This window comes from Balaenoptera physalus (assembly GCF_965194825.1).
Source record: "Balaenoptera physalus genome assembly, chromosome: 1".
In the NCBI taxonomy this organism is placed as follows: domain Eukaryota; kingdom Metazoa; phylum Chordata; class Mammalia; order Artiodactyla; family Balaenopteridae; genus Balaenoptera; species Balaenoptera physalus.
In genome coordinates this window covers 128,494,251-128,511,911 of record NC_138882.1, presented here as the reverse complement: position 1 = coordinate 128,511,911, position 17,661 = coordinate 128,494,251, and the positions used below count along the sequence as shown (strand labels likewise).

At 34.9% G+C, this 17,661-nt stretch overlaps 1 protein-coding gene across 6 annotated transcripts in view; it reads left to right on the top strand.

The window, feature by feature from the left end:
* MIGA1 (mitoguardin 1) overlaps positions 1-17,661 on the top strand; it is a 94,030-nt gene that overhangs the window by 72,357 nt on the left and 4,012 nt on the right. For 2 of the 6 annotated variants that reach the window (XM_082420129.1, XM_082420134.1), the window contains exons 9-16: positions 1,140-1,258; positions 1,515-1,587; positions 2,643-2,729; positions 4,158-4,256; positions 7,544-7,678; positions 8,785-8,838; positions 11,856-11,972; positions 13,730-17,385. In XM_082420129.1, coding sequence (XP_082276255.1) covers positions 1,140-1,258; positions 1,515-1,587; positions 2,643-2,729; positions 4,158-4,256; positions 7,544-7,678; positions 8,785-8,838; positions 11,856-11,972; positions 13,730-13,948 — 903 coding nt within the window. In that variant the 3' untranslated portion in view covers positions 13,949-17,385. Of the gene's footprint in view, positions 1-1,139; positions 1,259-1,514; positions 1,588-2,642; positions 2,730-4,157; positions 4,257-7,543; positions 7,679-8,784; positions 8,839-11,855; positions 11,973-13,729; positions 17,386-17,661 lie in introns of those variants that run through there. The other 4 variants (XM_082420132.1, XM_082420131.1, XM_082420130.1 and 1 more) reach the window with 3 other exon arrangements.

Here is a 17,661-nt window from a genome sequence, read left to right as displayed (position 1 = left end):
AGTTGAGGAAAGGATAAACAAAATGTGGTATATCCATACAATTCAGCCATAAAAAAGAATGAAGTACTGATATATGCTACGTTATAGATGAACCTTGGAAACGTTATTCTATGTGAAAAAAGCCAAACACAGAATGCCACATATTACTTGATTCAGTTTATGTGAAGTTTCCAGAGTGGGAAATTCCATAGACACTGAAAGATTATTGGTTTCCAGGGCCTAGAGAGAAAGGGGCATGGGGAGTGACTGCTGATGGGCAGAGGGTTTCTTGTTGGCATAGTAAAAATATTCTGAAATTAGAAAGTGGTGCTGATTATACAACCCAGTGAATATACTAAAAAGCCCCTGAATTATACTTAAATGGGTGAATTTTATGGTATGTGAATTATCTCTCAGTAAAGCTGTTATTAAAAACAAACAAAAAACCTCTACAGCGTCCCATTTAAATGGATCACCTGGTATTGAAAAATAAAATCACTCCAGAGTTTTCCTGCTTAGCTGGCAACTCTATAGTGTTTGCAGTGGTTTTTTTTTTTTTGTCATCATTTTCTTTTTTTTCGTATCTTTATTGGAGTATAATTGCTTTACAATGTTGTGTTAGTTTCTGCTGTACAACAAATTTGTTGTTGTTTTTTAATGAACTATCAGAAGGCTGGAATTTCATTTGTAGAGTTTTTATGCTAACCATAGGTACATGACTATTCTTCAGTTATACAAAGGTTAGTCAAAGCTACATATAAAAAAAAAAATTCCCTAGAATTAGCCAAATTGAGATTATTACAGTGTTTTTGTAGAAAACTTTACTTCATTTACAATCATGAGTTATAATACTTTTAAGCATTCTTTGGATGATAAAATTCTCTTCTTTTTCTTCAATGCTTCATCATCAGTTTTTCTTGTTGGTGAACTGTAGTTGGATTCAAAATTAGCTAAGCTTGTTATAAAGTTTTACTCTTTTTTTACAACTGAATTTTGAAATAAAATGAATTCAGATCTTACTAGCTGTAAAATATTACTGAATTATTTTCACATTTTAATAAAATTGAGTATATTTTAATATTAGCAAGATCCTATTTTCTATTTTTTATCGTTTTTCTTCTCATATCAGTGTAGTCTGTTTTAACCCACTGTATTCTTAGCTTGCAGAACACAAAGAAGTACAGCATATCTACAGTCTGGAGTCTCTTTGCCACTGCCCTTTTTATGAAGAGGCCATGCATTTAGTTGAAGAAGGAAAAATTTACTCAAGAGTGCTTAGGTATCATGCTTATGTTTTTAAAAAATGTTAAGATGCTATTGCTATGTTTGTCTGATATTTGTTAAAAGTATTTATGAGAATAGGGGAAAATATGTTTTTAGGCTCAAAATAAATTATTTTTACATGTTTTGTCAGTACTGAAAAGACATGTGTTTTTTTATTAAGGTCCCGAGGTTAAGCCTTGTTCGAGTCCAAATTTGTAGTAGGCTTGATCTTAAATGCACTTTAACAGTTGTCTCCCCTGTTTATTACTTAGAACTGAAATGTTGGAGTGCCTAGGAGACAGTGATTTTCTTGCCAAACTTCACTGTATTCGACAGGCTTTTCAGGTATTTTTTTTTAACAGTAAGTGACTTCACCCAGCCACTCATCCCCACCCTCATGCCATAGAGTCCAGCTGCATATAAACAGGACAGCCCTTTGCTCTTTATTATCCTTATTCCTATTGGCAAATAAAAAGTCTGCTAAGTTTATTTTTCCTGCCTGCTGTTTCCCTTCATTTGTCTTCATTTGTCATCCTCTGCTATAACTTCCTGGGTCTACCACATTTTGTCAAAATAGAATGTTTTGATGCTAAAGATGTATGTGTATGAATTGCTGCTTAAAATATAGATCCTTTTTCTTATTATCAATTAGTATGTGTTCTAGAATGTTTTTATTTGAATCAGATGTGAAATCATCGATTTCCTAAAATGAAATAAGGTCATTTAACAACAAAATTATCTTTATTTTTCTATGTTTTGGAGTTGTATAATATTTATTTTGGATTTTCTAATATGAAATTGAACAGAATTTAAATTCATATTTATCTCCCTTTAATCTTTTTTATTATACATTCAAGAGCTATATTTTTAAGTATTTTTCTTTTTTAAAAAAATTTTATTTGTTTTATTTATTTTTGGCTGTGTTGGGTCTTCGTTGCTGCGCGCGGGCTTTCTCTAGTTGCAGTGAGTAGGGGCTACTCTTCTTTGCGGTGCGCAGGCTTCTCACTGCAGTGGCTTCTCTTGTTGCGGAGCATGGGCTCTAGGTGCCCGGGCTTCTGTAGTTGTGGCTCGCGGGCTCTAGAGCGCAGGCTCAGTAAGCTGTGGCGCTTGGGCCTAGTTGCTCTGTGGCATGTGGGATCTTCCCGGACCAGGACTCAAACCTGTGTCCCCTGCATTGGCAGGCAGATTCTTAACCACTGCGCCACCACGGAAGCCCTCAAGAGCTATTTATATTTTACTAACTTAGGACCTTTTCTGTGGTCTGCCTGCTGAAATAGAGTCACATACCATGTATTGACTGTATTTCGGTTATTTATGCATTGGTATGCTATAAAGTCAAATGTCCATTCAGATTAATTACAGGTCTCTTTTTTCTTTGTTTGGGGATGGATATTTTTCAGGTAATTCTTTCAGAAACAGCCAACAGGATATTCCTTGCTGAAAGTGGGAGGAAAATTTTATCAGCGTTAATTGTAAAAGCGCGAAAGGTAAACTTGTTTTGTTGGCAGGTTTTTTATTGTTGTTATTTCAGTCGAGCTGAAGATTAAGATGCATTAAGTTTTTAATAGAAGAAAATGTTTTTGTAGATATTTACAAAGGTTCACATATTGAAAATAAATAACCCAGGGACTTCCCTGGCAGTCCAGTGGTGAAGAATCCACACTTCCACTGCAGGGGGCATGGGTTTGATCCCTGGTTGGGGAACTAAGATCCCTCATGCCGCATGGCATGGCCAAAAAATAAATAAATAAATAACCCAAAGAGCATTGATTTCTACTTGGGTTCATTTATTTTCTTTGTATAAAGTTCACACTGTTTTGATCAAGTTGATAAATTATTCTCAATTTGCCATAAAACTTGTGAATGTCATGGTAAGAATTATCATTAGATCTGCTACTACAGCCACCACTATTGTTATGTCTAATACCTCTTCTCTTACGTCCCTCAATCCTGCTCAATAAGAAGGTTCCAGGAAGTAGTATAGATCTCAGGAATCTGGAAATACAAATTGAGCTGCCTTTTACTCTTACTCATCTTCATGGGACTGACAGAGGCAGAAGCAATGGCAAGAACTTTATGAAGACTATGAGGAACCACTTTCCTTTATGCAGGTTGTGTCCAGATGATGAGGAAAAAAAACAATAACAAAAACCAGACTTTCTCTGAGCCCTTTGAACACCTGGTTTTCAGACCCAGTCCCTTTGAACCTCAGTTCCCTCATTTGTAGAATAGAATTTTACTTATGTTACCCTATTTCAGAGAGTTCTTATGATGACTAAATAAATGATAAATGGGAAAGCAAATTTATTAAAAATACAACATAAATTTCGGGTGATATTAACTACTTGCAATTCCCAATGTAAATCTTTTTTTTTTTTAACAAGAAACAGAATGTTTAATGATTATATGAAAAAGTTGCATAGCATTATAGTCAAAGAAATTAAATGTAAAACAACACAATAGCTTGTTCTGCCTATCAAATTGCTACCACTAGAAAGACAATAAACCCAGTGTAAATCTTATGTTGCTTTCTTGGCCTTCCCAAGGCAGATAAACCCACTGATTTGAACTAGAGTTCCTCCAAAAGGAATAGAACTGCATCGAAAGCATCGCGTAGTATCTGCTGTAACTGAGTTTTCATCTTAAGGACTGACCTAAATAAGCACACATATTTGAGTAGTAAGCAGTTTGCTTATGACATTTTACTTACATTCTTAGTCTTGGCTTCTGCAGAATGTTGGACTAACAAAATATTAAATCAAGTGAATATGGCATCCCTTGAAAATGCGTTTTAATTCAGTTACCTAATAGAATGAAGATCTAACAAACTTACTTGAAGAGTAACTTATTTACTTTGTAGGCTTGAGCCTTGTTATAAAGTCGGGCTTAGGATTAAAGTGTGTTTTCTTCTACAGAATCCGAAGAAGTTTGAAGATGTTTTTGATGAAATGATCTATTTTTTAGAGCAGACTGATCACTGGGATAGTACTGAAATGGAACTGGCTGCTAGAGGAGTAAGTTCAAATTTTTTATAATATTTGTCCCCCTTAGTTATTTACTCATAATATTTACATAATTTGAGGCCACTGTTTCCTTGTCCTTGTTAAATGACAGTAAAACCAATTGTGTGACGGTAGCTATGACAGAGTCAGAAACAAGAGCAACCACAGTCTTTATACGTTGAGGCAGCAGGTGAAAATACTGTTTTTTTAGGAAGCCCTTCATTCCTTCTCTCCGTTTCTTCCATCCAGAAGTCAGTGAGCAGGCCCCTGCAGGGTGGTAATGGTAGCCTGTGCAAGGATGGTTTCAGGTAGGACAGTGGGGCCAGGGAATTGGCTGCATACACAGGATCAAGCAAACAATTAAATATATTAAGAATGATCAGAGCCAGATAGCTCACTGTCAGAGAAGGGAGGTATAAAAAAGCTAGGATTGGAATTGGAGCTGTCAGTGTGAATTTATAGTTTACAATATAGATAGATAGATAGGGAAATAAATAGAAAGGTTTGTGTATACATAAACACACATAAACTTCCTAGCTCTATTCACTGAGAGGGTCTGGGAGCAGAAACACCTCAAAAGAAATTATTTCTAGCACACAGATTTTAACTTCTAAGTACCACTCTCCACTAAAAGGAACTAGGACTTCTTGGAAAAATGGCTGATTTCTGCACTGGAATAGAGAAAGCACATGATGAGCCTGGAATATTTTGTTGTTATGGAAGCTAAAAGAATGAGTTTGCAAGGGGCTGAAAGGCTTTCTAGGCAGAGAAAAACAGTAGGTGCAGAAACACGGAGGCACAATCTTTCCTTCTCTGGTGTTCCCTCACTCAGTGAAGGAATTGGCATCCGTTCAGTTGCGCAGGCCCGAAACATGGGACTCATCCTTTACACGTCCCTGGTCCTCGTCTACTTTATCATATTCATCTCTAAGTTTTGTCAATTTAACACCTATATATCTTTCAGTTTCTTCAACTTCTTTCTGCTCCTGCCGGCCCCATGGTAGTCCGAGTAACTGTTGTTTTACCCTGGACTACCTCAGGGTTTCTGCATTCCCTCATTTCTTGCCTGCTCCTCCCCTCCTTGCATTCACTCTTCCGCCTCTCTATTCTGCTCTCCACATTTCTGCCAAAACGGTCTTGAACAATACAAATCTGAATATTACTCAGCCATAAAAAAAAAAAAATGAAATCTTCTCATTTGTGACAACATGGATGGACCTAGAGGGTTTTATGCTAAGTGAAATAAGTCAGGCAGAGAAAGACAAATACTGTATGATTTCACTCACATGTGGAATCTAAAATACAAAACAAATGAACAAACTTAACTAAACAGAAATAGAGTCATAGATACAGACAGGTAATTGCCAGATGGGAGGGGGATGGAGGGAGGAGAAGAAATAGGTGAGGGAGATTTAAGAGGTACAAACTTTCAGGTATAAAATAAGTGAGTCACAGGTATGAAATGTACTGTGTGGGGAATATAGTCAATAACTATGTAATATCTAGACTAGACTTACCATGTTGATGATTTTGAAATGTATGGAAACATTGAATCACTGTGTTGTATACCAGGAACTAACATAGTGTAGGTCAATTATACTTCAAAAACAAACAAACAAACATAATCATAGAAAAGGAGATCAGATTTGTGGCTACCAGAGGCAGGGGGTCAGGGGAAGGGGAATTGGATGAAGGTGGTCAAAAAGTACAAACTTCCACAGATAAGATAAATAAGTACTACAGATGTAATGTACAACACATTAAAGATAATGAACACTGCTGTATAAATATGAAAGTCATTAAGAGAGTAAATCCTGAGTTCTCATCACAAGGAAAACAATTTTTTTTTTCTAATTCTTTCATGTTGTATCTCTATGAGACGATGGATGTTCATTACACTTACTGTGGTCATCATTTCATGATGTATGTGAGTCACATCATTATACTGTACACCTTGAACTGTTACAGTGCTGTATGTCAATTATGTCACACTGAAACTGGAAAAACAATGAAATAGATTCACGAGGTACCGAAGATTAAAAAAGAAGATCTGATCATCCATCTCCCCTCCACCACTACCCCCCTAAATACTGTGAGGATAAAATCCAAAGTCATTAACATGGGCCATAAACTGTGCAGGAGCTGGCCCTTCCTCCTGTCTCTAGGCACTCACCCCTGTGCTGTAGAGAGCTGCGGCACACTTTCAGTGATACTCTTTGGCTCAACATCACTGTGTTCTTTCTTACCTTCAAGTCTTTGACAGGGTATTTCATTTACTTGGCTTGCCTCACTCCTTGAAAAAAGCCCTCACTGACATCCAGTCTAGATTAGAAGCTCCATCATAAGCTTTCACAGTACCGTGTACTTTTTCCTTTACTGTGCTTATCACAGTTTTAATTGTATATTTGTGGAATTATTTATTGCTGTCTTTTCCCCACTAACCTCTAAGCATATAGTTTGCTTACTGTAGAAGTCTCAGCACCTGGTACAGCATGTAGTACAATACAATTTGCATGAATGAATGAAAGAGCGAGAGGTTCATGATGTGGTGGGGAAGACAGGCAGATGCACCAGTAACTAAATGACAGAACAGAATGAGCATTGTGGATACCATAATATTCGGTGGGCCAAAAAGTTCGTTCGGTGGGGCTTCCCTGGTGGCACAGTGGTTGAGAGTCTGCCTGCCAATGCAGGGGACGCGGGTTCGAGCCCTGGTCTGGGACGATCCCACGTGCCGTGGAGCAACTAGGCCCGAGAGCCACAATTACTGAGCCTGCGCGTCTGGAGCCTGCGCTCCGCAACAGGAGAGGCCGCGATAGTGAGAGGCCCGCGCACCGCAATGAAGAGTGGCCCCCGCTTGCCGCAACTAGAGAAAGTCCTCGTACAGAAACGAAGACCCAACACAGCCATAAATAAATAAATAAATAAATAAATGGATCATCACATTTAAAAAAAAAAAGTTCGTTCGGGTTTTTCCTTAACACCTTATGGAAAAACCCAAACAAACTTTCTGGCCAACCCAATAAAGGCATGAACAAGGACTCCTAGAATAGAGTGGAGGGAGAGATTAATTTCACCTGATAGGATCTAGGAGGGAACAGCTATCATGTGAATTATAATTTCTGGTGGTGAGTTGTTCTCATAGTTGTCTCTCTTCTTCCTCTGTTTTTGTCAGAGATATAATCTGATTCAATTAAAAATGTACTGCTGTTGTAATGTATCGATATGAAGCCCTGGCTCAGACTTCATTTCAGCTCTATGTAGTAATAATTTCTGTTTTAACTTATAATTTAATGCAGGTGAAAAATCTAAATTTTTATGATGTTGTTTTGGATTTTATATTAATGGATTCCTTTGAAGACTTAGAAAACCCACCCACATCCATACAGAATGTAGTAAATAATCGCTGGCTAAACTCCTCCTTCAAAGAAACTGTAAGTGGTGGTTTACCTTTCTCAACCATTTAAATTTGATGAAAATTAGTCAGAATTGGGAAGATGGGGACTTCTCTGGTGGTTCAGCAGTTAAGACAACGCACTCCCAATGCAGGGGGCCCAGGTTCGATCCCTGGTCAGGGAACTAGATCCTACATGCTGCAACTAAGAGTTTGCATGCCGCAACTAAAAGATCCCGCGTGCTGCAACTAAGACCCAGTGCAGCCAAATAAATAAATAAACAAATATATTTTTTAAAAGAACTAGGAAGATGAATAAGATTTATATATATGTGTCTGCCTGTAGAACGACTGTTATGGAAGCTGAGCTCATCCTTTGATATTGGGATCAGATGTGTATGATATATAACATCTGAAGATGAAATTTTCCTTTTGGCTTTTCTGTCAGTCCCTGCCTTGACCTGGAGGACCCAGTATTTCTTCAGATCTCAAAAAAACACTTGGGTTTCAAACTAGTTCAGGCCTAACAAAAAATTATCTGTAACTGAAATGGCTCTATGACTAAACAAATATAGCAATTTCAGTGAAAAGATGATATATATTTTTTTGGAGGAAAAAAAATATATATATTATAATACTTTTCCTTCAAAGTATGTTTTAACCATAAAAGATACATGTCTCCATTTCTGTAACTGATTTGGGACGGTGACGCTGATCGAAGTGGGGTCATGCCAGAGTAGGGTCACATTCTTTCAGGACTCACTTGGGTGTTTTTGTCCCTCTCATTATGGTTATGTTTCTTAGTTCTTTATTTGAATAAGACTGTTGGCTCAACTCACAGCTATTTCCAGCACTACTATTCTTGAAGAAAAAAATATTACTTGAACTATAATTACCAAGTTCCTTGTCACCAGAGTCCACCCTTTTTCTTTTGGTGGCTTTGTATTTAATTTTAAAATTTATAAACATCTTTTCACTGATATTTACAAACAATAGAAGGAACATGGACTAGTTCTTTTTAGTTAATGTTTTAAACATTTTAGATCTTTAAACTTTGAATTTCTAATAAAAGTCACTCTTTTCTAAATGGCAAGTTTATATAGTTATAAATTTAAATCTTGCTTTTTCTCCTCTGTATATGTTTAGGCTGTGGCTTCAAGTTGTTGGTCAGTGTTGAAACAGAAAAGGCAACAGATGAAGGTAAAATTCATTATGTCTTGGACTTCTTTGTAAAGTAATTTGAAGCTCCTGTCAAAGAGACTTGTGAGTCAGTTCTCAGCGGGGGATGGCAGCTCATAAGCACTGTCCCTCAAGCTGGATGAGGGATCTGTTGGCACTGGGTTGGCTTCTCTGTTTTTAAAGTTGCAAACAGCGCTAATAGACTTTTGTTTTTTCACTTAATGATATTTTAAGATTAAAAAAATTGTTTAGCATAGTGGATTCCACTTCATGTAATCCAGTTGAGAAATGATGAATGATTAGCTGCTTTATTCAACTGAGAGTGCCTACCAAAAAACATCTCAAAGTCATATCCTGCTCCCACGCCCCACACCCTCCAGGCCATCTCACCCACCACACACTGCTCTCACATACACTCCTGTGGTAAAGGAGGACGGACTCTGGGGTGAGGCTGCCTGAGTTCAGATGCCACTTACCAGCTATGACCTCAGGCAAGTCTTGACCTCTCTATGCCTTAGTTTTCTCATCTCTAAAGAAGAGCATAGTTTCTACCTCATGGGGTTTTTTGAGGATTAAGTATAATGTCTTAGAACAGTGCTTGACACAGTGCATTATGGACCTGTAGGTTATTATTATTTTATTATTATTTGCCCACTGACCTATAGTATTTTGTCATGTCCATATTTCTAAGTCTGAGCCTTATACCTTTGAGATAGTATTGCCAAGTGCAGTGTTTCTGGAGCATAGTTCTCACAGCATCTGCAGAAAGTGCTTGTTAAAAATAATTCTGGAAACCATATATTTGCATAATTCTTATTTCAAAGATGTTGTACAGGGTGGTATTGTACAACATGGGGAATATAGCCAATATTTTGTAATAACTGTAAATGGGATGTAACCTTTAAAAATTGTATAAAAAATGATTCTAAAGACCCTGTGTTTTAAGCAAGCTCCCCTAATGATTAGAAACTCTTAACATCTGAGAACCACTGGTTAAGGGCTGGGGAACAGACTTGTAGACTTAGGTTTGATTTTCACACTAGCTATTATGATCATAGGCAAGTTACTGTCAGCTGACCTTCAGTTTTCCTGTTTGCAAAATGAAGTTAATACCTACCTCATAGAGCTGCTGTAAAGATGAAATGAGATAAAACATAAAATTAAGAGTAAATATAGGGCTTCCCTGGTGGCGCAGTGGTTGGGAGTCTGCCTGCCAATGCAGAGGACACGGGTTCGAGCCCTGGTCTGGGAAGATCCCACATGCCGCGGAGCGACTAAGCCCGTGAGCCACAATTACTGAGCCTGCGCGTATGGAGCCTGTGCTCCGCAACAAGAGAGGCCGCGATAATGAGAGGCCCGCGCACCGCAATGAAGAGTGGCCCCCGCTTGCCACAACTAGAGAAAGCCCTCACACAGAAATGAAGACCCAACACAGCCAAAAATAAATAAATAAAATAAATAAATTATATATATATTAAAAAAAAAAAAAAAGGTCGCTTCTGATTCTAATGTTCTAAAAAAAAAAAAAAAAGAGTAAATATAAAAAAGAGTTTAATAAGTAGTAGTTTCTATAATAATAATGATAGTAATATTATTATCATTATACCTAACCTTATTTCTTACTTCTTAGTATAAATCTCATGCCTTGGACTAATATTCTTCCTGTATCCACAGATACCTATATATCTTACGTCTTAGGGAACTATTTCCTATCCTGGAATGTCATACCCTATCCTGTCTACTTAAATAAATCTTACCTACTGTTTCAGTTCACGTTATTCCTTGGTGAAGCCTGACTCTTCTACTTCAGCCTATGCTAACTTCTTACCTGTCTGAATTCCTATTATAGTTAATATATATAGTTAATATAAGTATGGGATTTAGAATTTTAATATATGCAGAACATCTCTTAGACTACAGTCCATGTATCCGTGATAACTTTTTGGCCTTTACTAACTAGCTGTATGTGAGTTAGGATAGGTTTTTAAACCCCTCTGAAGCCTCACTTTTTACATGTTAAAATAATATTAACGTGACCTAATTTTTCAGGAACATTTTATTAAATTAACTAGAACCTAGCACATTGTCTGGTATATAGTGGGGACTCATTAAATGGTAACTGCTGTTATAATGTATTTTTAATTTGAGGTTTAAAAGATGTCTTGGAGCCTGTAAAATAGAAGATAACTCCTCCAAGAGACAGGATCTTAAGGCATACTTATCCCCAGTAGATGCTACGACAAAATCTCACAGGATGTTATTTAACAAAGGAAATTTAGAAAGTTATTAATAAACTTAGAGAGTTTCCCAAATCACAACTGTATGTATTACTATTTCACAAGAAGGTGCATTGCATAGTTAAATGCTTCAATAATATCTGGCTCCTTAACTAAAAGTTAGAATTCTAACTTTTTTTGTGCTAAAATTCTAGCATATTTTTAGCACAAAATTCTAGCATTTTAAAATTAAATTAGAATTCTAGCATTTTAGCACAAAACTTTTTTTGTGCTAAAATTCTAGCATATTTTAATTAAATGCTTCAATAATATCTGGTTCCTTAACTAAAAGTTAGAATTCTAACTTTTTTTGTGCTAAAATTCTAGCATATTTTTGTGCTTAATCAATTAAAAATTCATTTTAGTCTTTTTCAGATAATCTAAGTGATTGAGTAGAATTTCTTAAATTCTACTGAACTAGCTAAAACCATGGTAGTCTCATTCATCCTAAAAATTATACTGCTAAGGAACATTGTAGCATTCTTGTTATTGCTTCGTTACAGCACTGTGATTGCTTTTTTATGAGGTAAAAATGCCTTTAAGAAATAATGTTTTCAGCAAATTGAGACTGTTGGCTAGGATATGAAATCTACTTAAAGCATTCTGTGACTCTTAACAGTTACTTGTTTGTGTATTAACTGTCTTATTAAGCTAGCTTATCATTGACCCTTGGTCTGCCCTCAAAAAGAGCTGGTTATATGATGGATAGCAAGCAAATGCAAGAAGGTAAAAATAACTTGATTCTCCTTTACTTCGTAACAGATCCCAGATGGATTTTTTGCCCATTTTTATGCCATTTGTGAGCACATCAGCCCTGTCCTAGCCTGGGGCTTTTTGGGTCCTAGAAATTCTCTCTATGATTTATGTTGCTTCTTTAAGGTATGTTCAGTCATTGAATCATTTCTTTTTTCTAAACTGAAAAACAGATGAAGTTTTATTCTGTTTGGTTTTGGTTTTGTAGAAGAATGTTGTTTAAATGTAAGATTATAAAAGTCACCCATGACAGTGAAACAGTATTATATAGATTTGGTGCTTTATCCTGGAGAAGATTGAGCAAGTCCATTCACCTTATCGGTTCCTTCTGTAATGTGTACATGTTCTCATATGTGCTACAATGTTAAACAAATTGCTATAGACAGTTCTGCATGCCTGGACACTTTTGAAATTTGTAAAACAAATAATATCTGTCTTTATTGCACATGTGGCAATTCAGAAATAAGTTCTAGTTCAAGGTAATATGAATGATAAAATCCCAGCTGTGAGAAATAAGGTGCGATGTTAAAATTGTATTCCAAAATCAGTTTAAATTTACCAAAACACAAGTTGCCTCTTGTTGCGGGAATTTCTGCCTGGCACAGTGCCAAGAAAAGTCTCACTATTTAATAGTCCTGAATTTAGGCTGAGTTTCAAGGAGCAAATAAAAGTAAACATAATCAAGTATGAATTTGAAAGTTTTTGATGTTTGAAACTTTGGATGTTTCTCTATACCCTTCACTTAAAAAATTAAATTATTTTGTTTATGTGCCGTTAATGTAGCATTTATGTAAATGGGTTAGGACTTTTTTTTTTTTTTTACTGTCATTGAAAACTCAATTTTTGATTAATTTACTTGACCTCTCAAGTGTAAGGTATGTGTTTAGAGGGAAAAGTTTGGACTGGGAATTAAGTATGCCATTAATGAGCACTCTGATTGTGGGCAAATCATACTTTGTCCTCCTTCTCTTCATAAAATGAGGGGACCATACAGGTTGATTGCCAGCGACCCTGCCAGATGTAAAATCCAATGAAATCTATGAACTGTGCCTTCTTAGTACTTCTTAACAGTTGATTTCTGTAGGATAGAAATTAAATATTCCTGTTTTATTGTTCTTTGGAATTACTTTGTTTTCCATCATGGCATAACAACCTGAGACTTACTTAGTAGTATACAAGTTGCTTAAAATGGGTTTCAGCATAAGTATTAAGTTACTGAAGTGAAATATCCTTCATGATCTTCCACTGATTTGAGACCTGAAATTATTTTTATTTTTCACATGTCTTAAGTCTTTTTTGGTACAGAAAAATAAACATTTGAAATTTATAAGTTATAATTATTGGAAATAGTTTACTCTTCTGTCTTAAAGTATTACCAGTGCTCATAGGTAACAATGCAAACTTCAATTATTGGGAAAGGACTAATAGTAGCCCCTTACGTTTATATAGTGCTTTAGTATTTACTGGCATTTCCCAGAGATTTTTTTTTTTTTTAACATCTTTATTGGAGTATAATTGCTTTACAATGGTGTGTTAGCTTCTGCTGTATAACAAAGTGCATCAGCTATACATAAACATATATCCCCATATCTCTTCCCTCTTGCATCTCCCTCCCACCCTCCCGAGATTTTTTTTTTTTAATCATTACATCAGCCCTGACTAGTAAAAATGACAAGTAGTACTTATCCCTTATTTTACAGAAAAAGAAAATGAGACTCCCCAAAAAGGTTTAATCACTTGTTCAAGGTTCCTTTTCTATTGAGATTTGAAATTAGTAGTGGAACTGACCCCTAATTCAATGTTTGTTACAATATTAGTAACTATTTAGTTTTAATATAACTTCGGTCTAATAAGTGCCAATTTGTTTTGTGTTCATTTTCCAGAATCAAGTTCTTTTCTTTCTCAAAGACATTTTTGATTTTGAGAAGGTACGCTATTCCAGTATAGAGACTTTGGCTGAAGACCTCATGCAGTTGCTTATTCGCCGCACTGAACTTTTAATGGCCTATCTTGGAGCCGATGCGCTGAGGCATACAAGTAGCTGTATAAGTAGTCACAGTCATGTTATGCCCAGTGGCCTATTAGAAGCCAAAGTACAATAAGTACCATAAAAATTAGACAATTTCAGTGTGCTATGAAATATTTTAAGGTAACTATTGATTTTATAATATATATTACACAGAATTGGTGGATATGGACTCAGGGAGGAAAAAAAAACCTAGTAAAGAATGAGTGATTGTACTGTACTTACACAGAAGTTCTGTCATTAATCCCCATGTAGTGTATCCGAAGTGTTTTTTTTTAATCTTTAGGTAATAATCTTTGTGAAATGTATATTTTACAGAAATACTGCTTGAATTGAAACCAGTACTTGGGAGTTAATTGATTTTTTGTCTTGAAGCTGTCTGAAATGTCCAGTTTCATTCTCAAAAGCTTTGTTTTTATGCTTTGCACCTGGAATATATATACTTTAGCCAAGACTTTTATGGCCCACACATGCAAGAATATATTACTCCTAGTGCCAACAAAGTTAACTTTGCCTGAAAATGTATTTTTAATGGTAAAGTTATTTGTTGTTCAGTCAGGTTTAGGCAATAGTGGCGTTTAATACGTACTGCTTATGTTATTGCTTGTGCATTTGCTTAAGTATTTGAATCAAAGAAACTGTAATAGCCGAGTATCGTTACAGAACATTTAAATGAATTGCCACTGAGAAGTTTACAAGTTACAAGTTTATATTAGATTTACTGAAGTTTCCAAAATACATTACAGTTGGTCCTATGTTACAATAGAGAGACTGAAGAAATTTCTTTTATCTTGGTGTAGATTAGAACATTTCTCTTGAATGAATATTGATTAAAAATATAACATTTATTAACTATGACAGGCAATTAAAATTTTTCCATGTAGTTTTGAGACTATCTCCCAACATCCTAGGGTATTAATCTTGATACAGTAAAATCATTTCTTCTTTCTCCTTATGCATGGCTTTTAGTTGTTTCTACAGAGAACTTAGCACACTGAGAATTTGTCATATTATAACCATATTTTTAAGTTATTCATTGATACTTTGAATCTTAGGGAGGTCTTAAAGAAGGTTTTTCCCCCTGAATATATAACAAAATATTTTTTAATGGTATGGAAGTATGTTTCCTGTCCTTTATGATAGCTATATGAACAAGTGGGTTGTTCATATGAATAAGGTTCTTCAGAGTATATTAGATACTTTCAGAGTTGTATTAATTTTGTGTGTAAATCATATGCCACTTATTTAGAGTGGCTGTCTGAGTAAAACAGTGGATTGGATTTCTTGATTTTGCTCCTAAAGGGGGCTTTATTCATTTTAGAAGTGAGTTATCCAGAAGGATCTAAAATATATTTTTTTTAAGTGCATTTTTAAAGTGCCTAGTTTCTGATGAATGAATAGAAAATGAAAAGTGGGGAAAGAAGCATAATCTTTTAAGGTTTTAAGTTTATATATGTGCCACATTTATGTAATATTAGTTACAAAATAGGACATTCAGAACCTTTATGCTGTTTGCATGTGCTGTGTTCCATAATGTGTAGGTTACAACATTAAACAATATGAAATATTGCTCTAATATATTTTGAGTATATAGTTCCTTGACTTCTCTTACATATATTACATATATTCTTAATTTAACACTTGGCTGTTCATAATTCTTATTGTTGATGGAGGAGTATCTTCAGAGGTATCAAAGCTAAAAATTCCATTATGTAATATTTTACTTTTTAATTTGTATCCTGTATTTTGGTTTCTTGTTGAGGTACCACTGGCCTTGAATGATTCACACACATACACACATGTGTGCACACACCCATTCCCATCATTGTATAAGCAAGATAGTTATTGCTTATGTTAATTTTCCTGTTTGGGGGGCTGAATGTTTTAAGCTGTGGTTTTATAAACAAAGCTATAAGTAAACTTAATTACTTTTTTATTTGAGGAGGATATTGTTTGAAATCTGTTTTGAAGAATTGCACTATTTAATAATGCTGCTAGTACATGAAACAACTCTGGGAAATTTATTTCATCAGATAAGATGAATGACTTTCCAGAAGGTGTTTTTTCTTCTACATTTCACCTTAAAAAAACAAAAAGAAATTGCCCATATTTAAGAGGTTGTTTTGTCAAATTCAGTGCTTGAGGTTGATTAGTTTCTGGTCAGTTCAGAAGCTACTACCTTAGGAAGAGGCTTTCTATGTGGCCTTTGACTCAAGAGACAAGAATGACCAAATAGACTTTCAAGGTAGTAGGTATAGAAAAAAACCTCTCTATTATAAGGGAAGAAACTTGACCTTTCTAAAGAAACAGCTCTTAAAAATGTTTCTGACCACTGAAGAGTGCTTGAGGCGTATGTTCCAATTTCAGTTTGCCTTGAAATTGGGTTAAATAGGTAAAAGCAATGTTTCAAAAAATAAAAAGTAAGTAAATTAGTCCAGAGCCTTTTAGGATAAAACCCTATTTAACACTTCTTCATGGTAGTATTATCAGAATATTGCCTTTGCCACCGTGAGTTCTACCATCTGCTTCCCTATGTGAATTATAAGAGGACCTTGAATTAATCATGAGAAAATGGATTTTTTTTCCTCCTGTTTTCTGGAAGGAAAAAGATAAGTGTTCAGGTGATTTATATTTGATGATTTTTTTTTTCTATTTTGGTTTCTCTACATCTTTGTTCAACTAAAAGCCTAGTTATTTATTCTTGGAGGATTGTGATATGTTTATTAAATGTCAAAATGAGATTCTTTTTAAAAAGAAGGCAAGTTTTTCATACTGTTATAGTCAGCTCCAAAGAACTTTTTCCTTCTCATAAAGAATTTTTTTATTTGTATATATTTATTGTGATTCTATTAATTTGTTGAATTAACTGACTTTATAAAAAATATTTACAGACTTTTTCTTGCCTTAAGATGTAATATTTTCCGCTTAAATGATTATCTAGGGAGTGATTATTTGCATTACAAAAGAATTCTTTAGTTTATCATTCCTTTAAACCTGTGAGATAGGAATGCCAAAGTAACACTTAACATACTTCTCTGTGACCTTTCATAATTAGAAATTTTAAATTATGTTCATAACATAATTTGCTTTTATTTTAATATGAACACATATTAGGAAATTATTTGGAATATATATTTCAAAGTGGTTGTAAGAATTAGGCTGAGTTAAAAAAAATTTTTTTGCTTGGATTAATCAAATTTAGAAATACCTTTGTATGTGAGACTTAAGAATTTGTATAGTCTCTGTGATTAATGGAAATAAGGGCATCCTTTCTTTGTTCCTAATGATTATATTATGTTATTGTTTTGCTTAGTTTGAGAACAACCGTGTATTAGCTTTACTTGGCTGATGACAGTAAATGTGTCTATTTCTTATATGTAAGGACTGCACTTATTAATTTATGTAAAAGTGAAACACTACAGTAGCAGAAAAAAATAGCACTGGCTCTTTAGCCAAAATAAGCACTGTAACATGGATGTATTTCTACTTATGCCAAATAAAAAAGTGATGGTACATCTTGCTGATGTATTGAATATTTTATACAATGCTTATATATATTTGCAAGGTCACACTTGTCTCAGCAAACCCTACCTACCTTATGGGAGCTTTCAGTCTCCATAAGACCACATATACAGGCATGGAGAATACAGAACACTGCAGAAATACTGAAATCAAGTGTAAAAGTATGTTTTCTTTACGTACTAACTGGGAGAGAAAACAGTTTTGTGATCAATAAAGGCAAAGTACTTGTGGTTTTTTATTAATAATTTAAAGTGTTTTGGTTAAAAT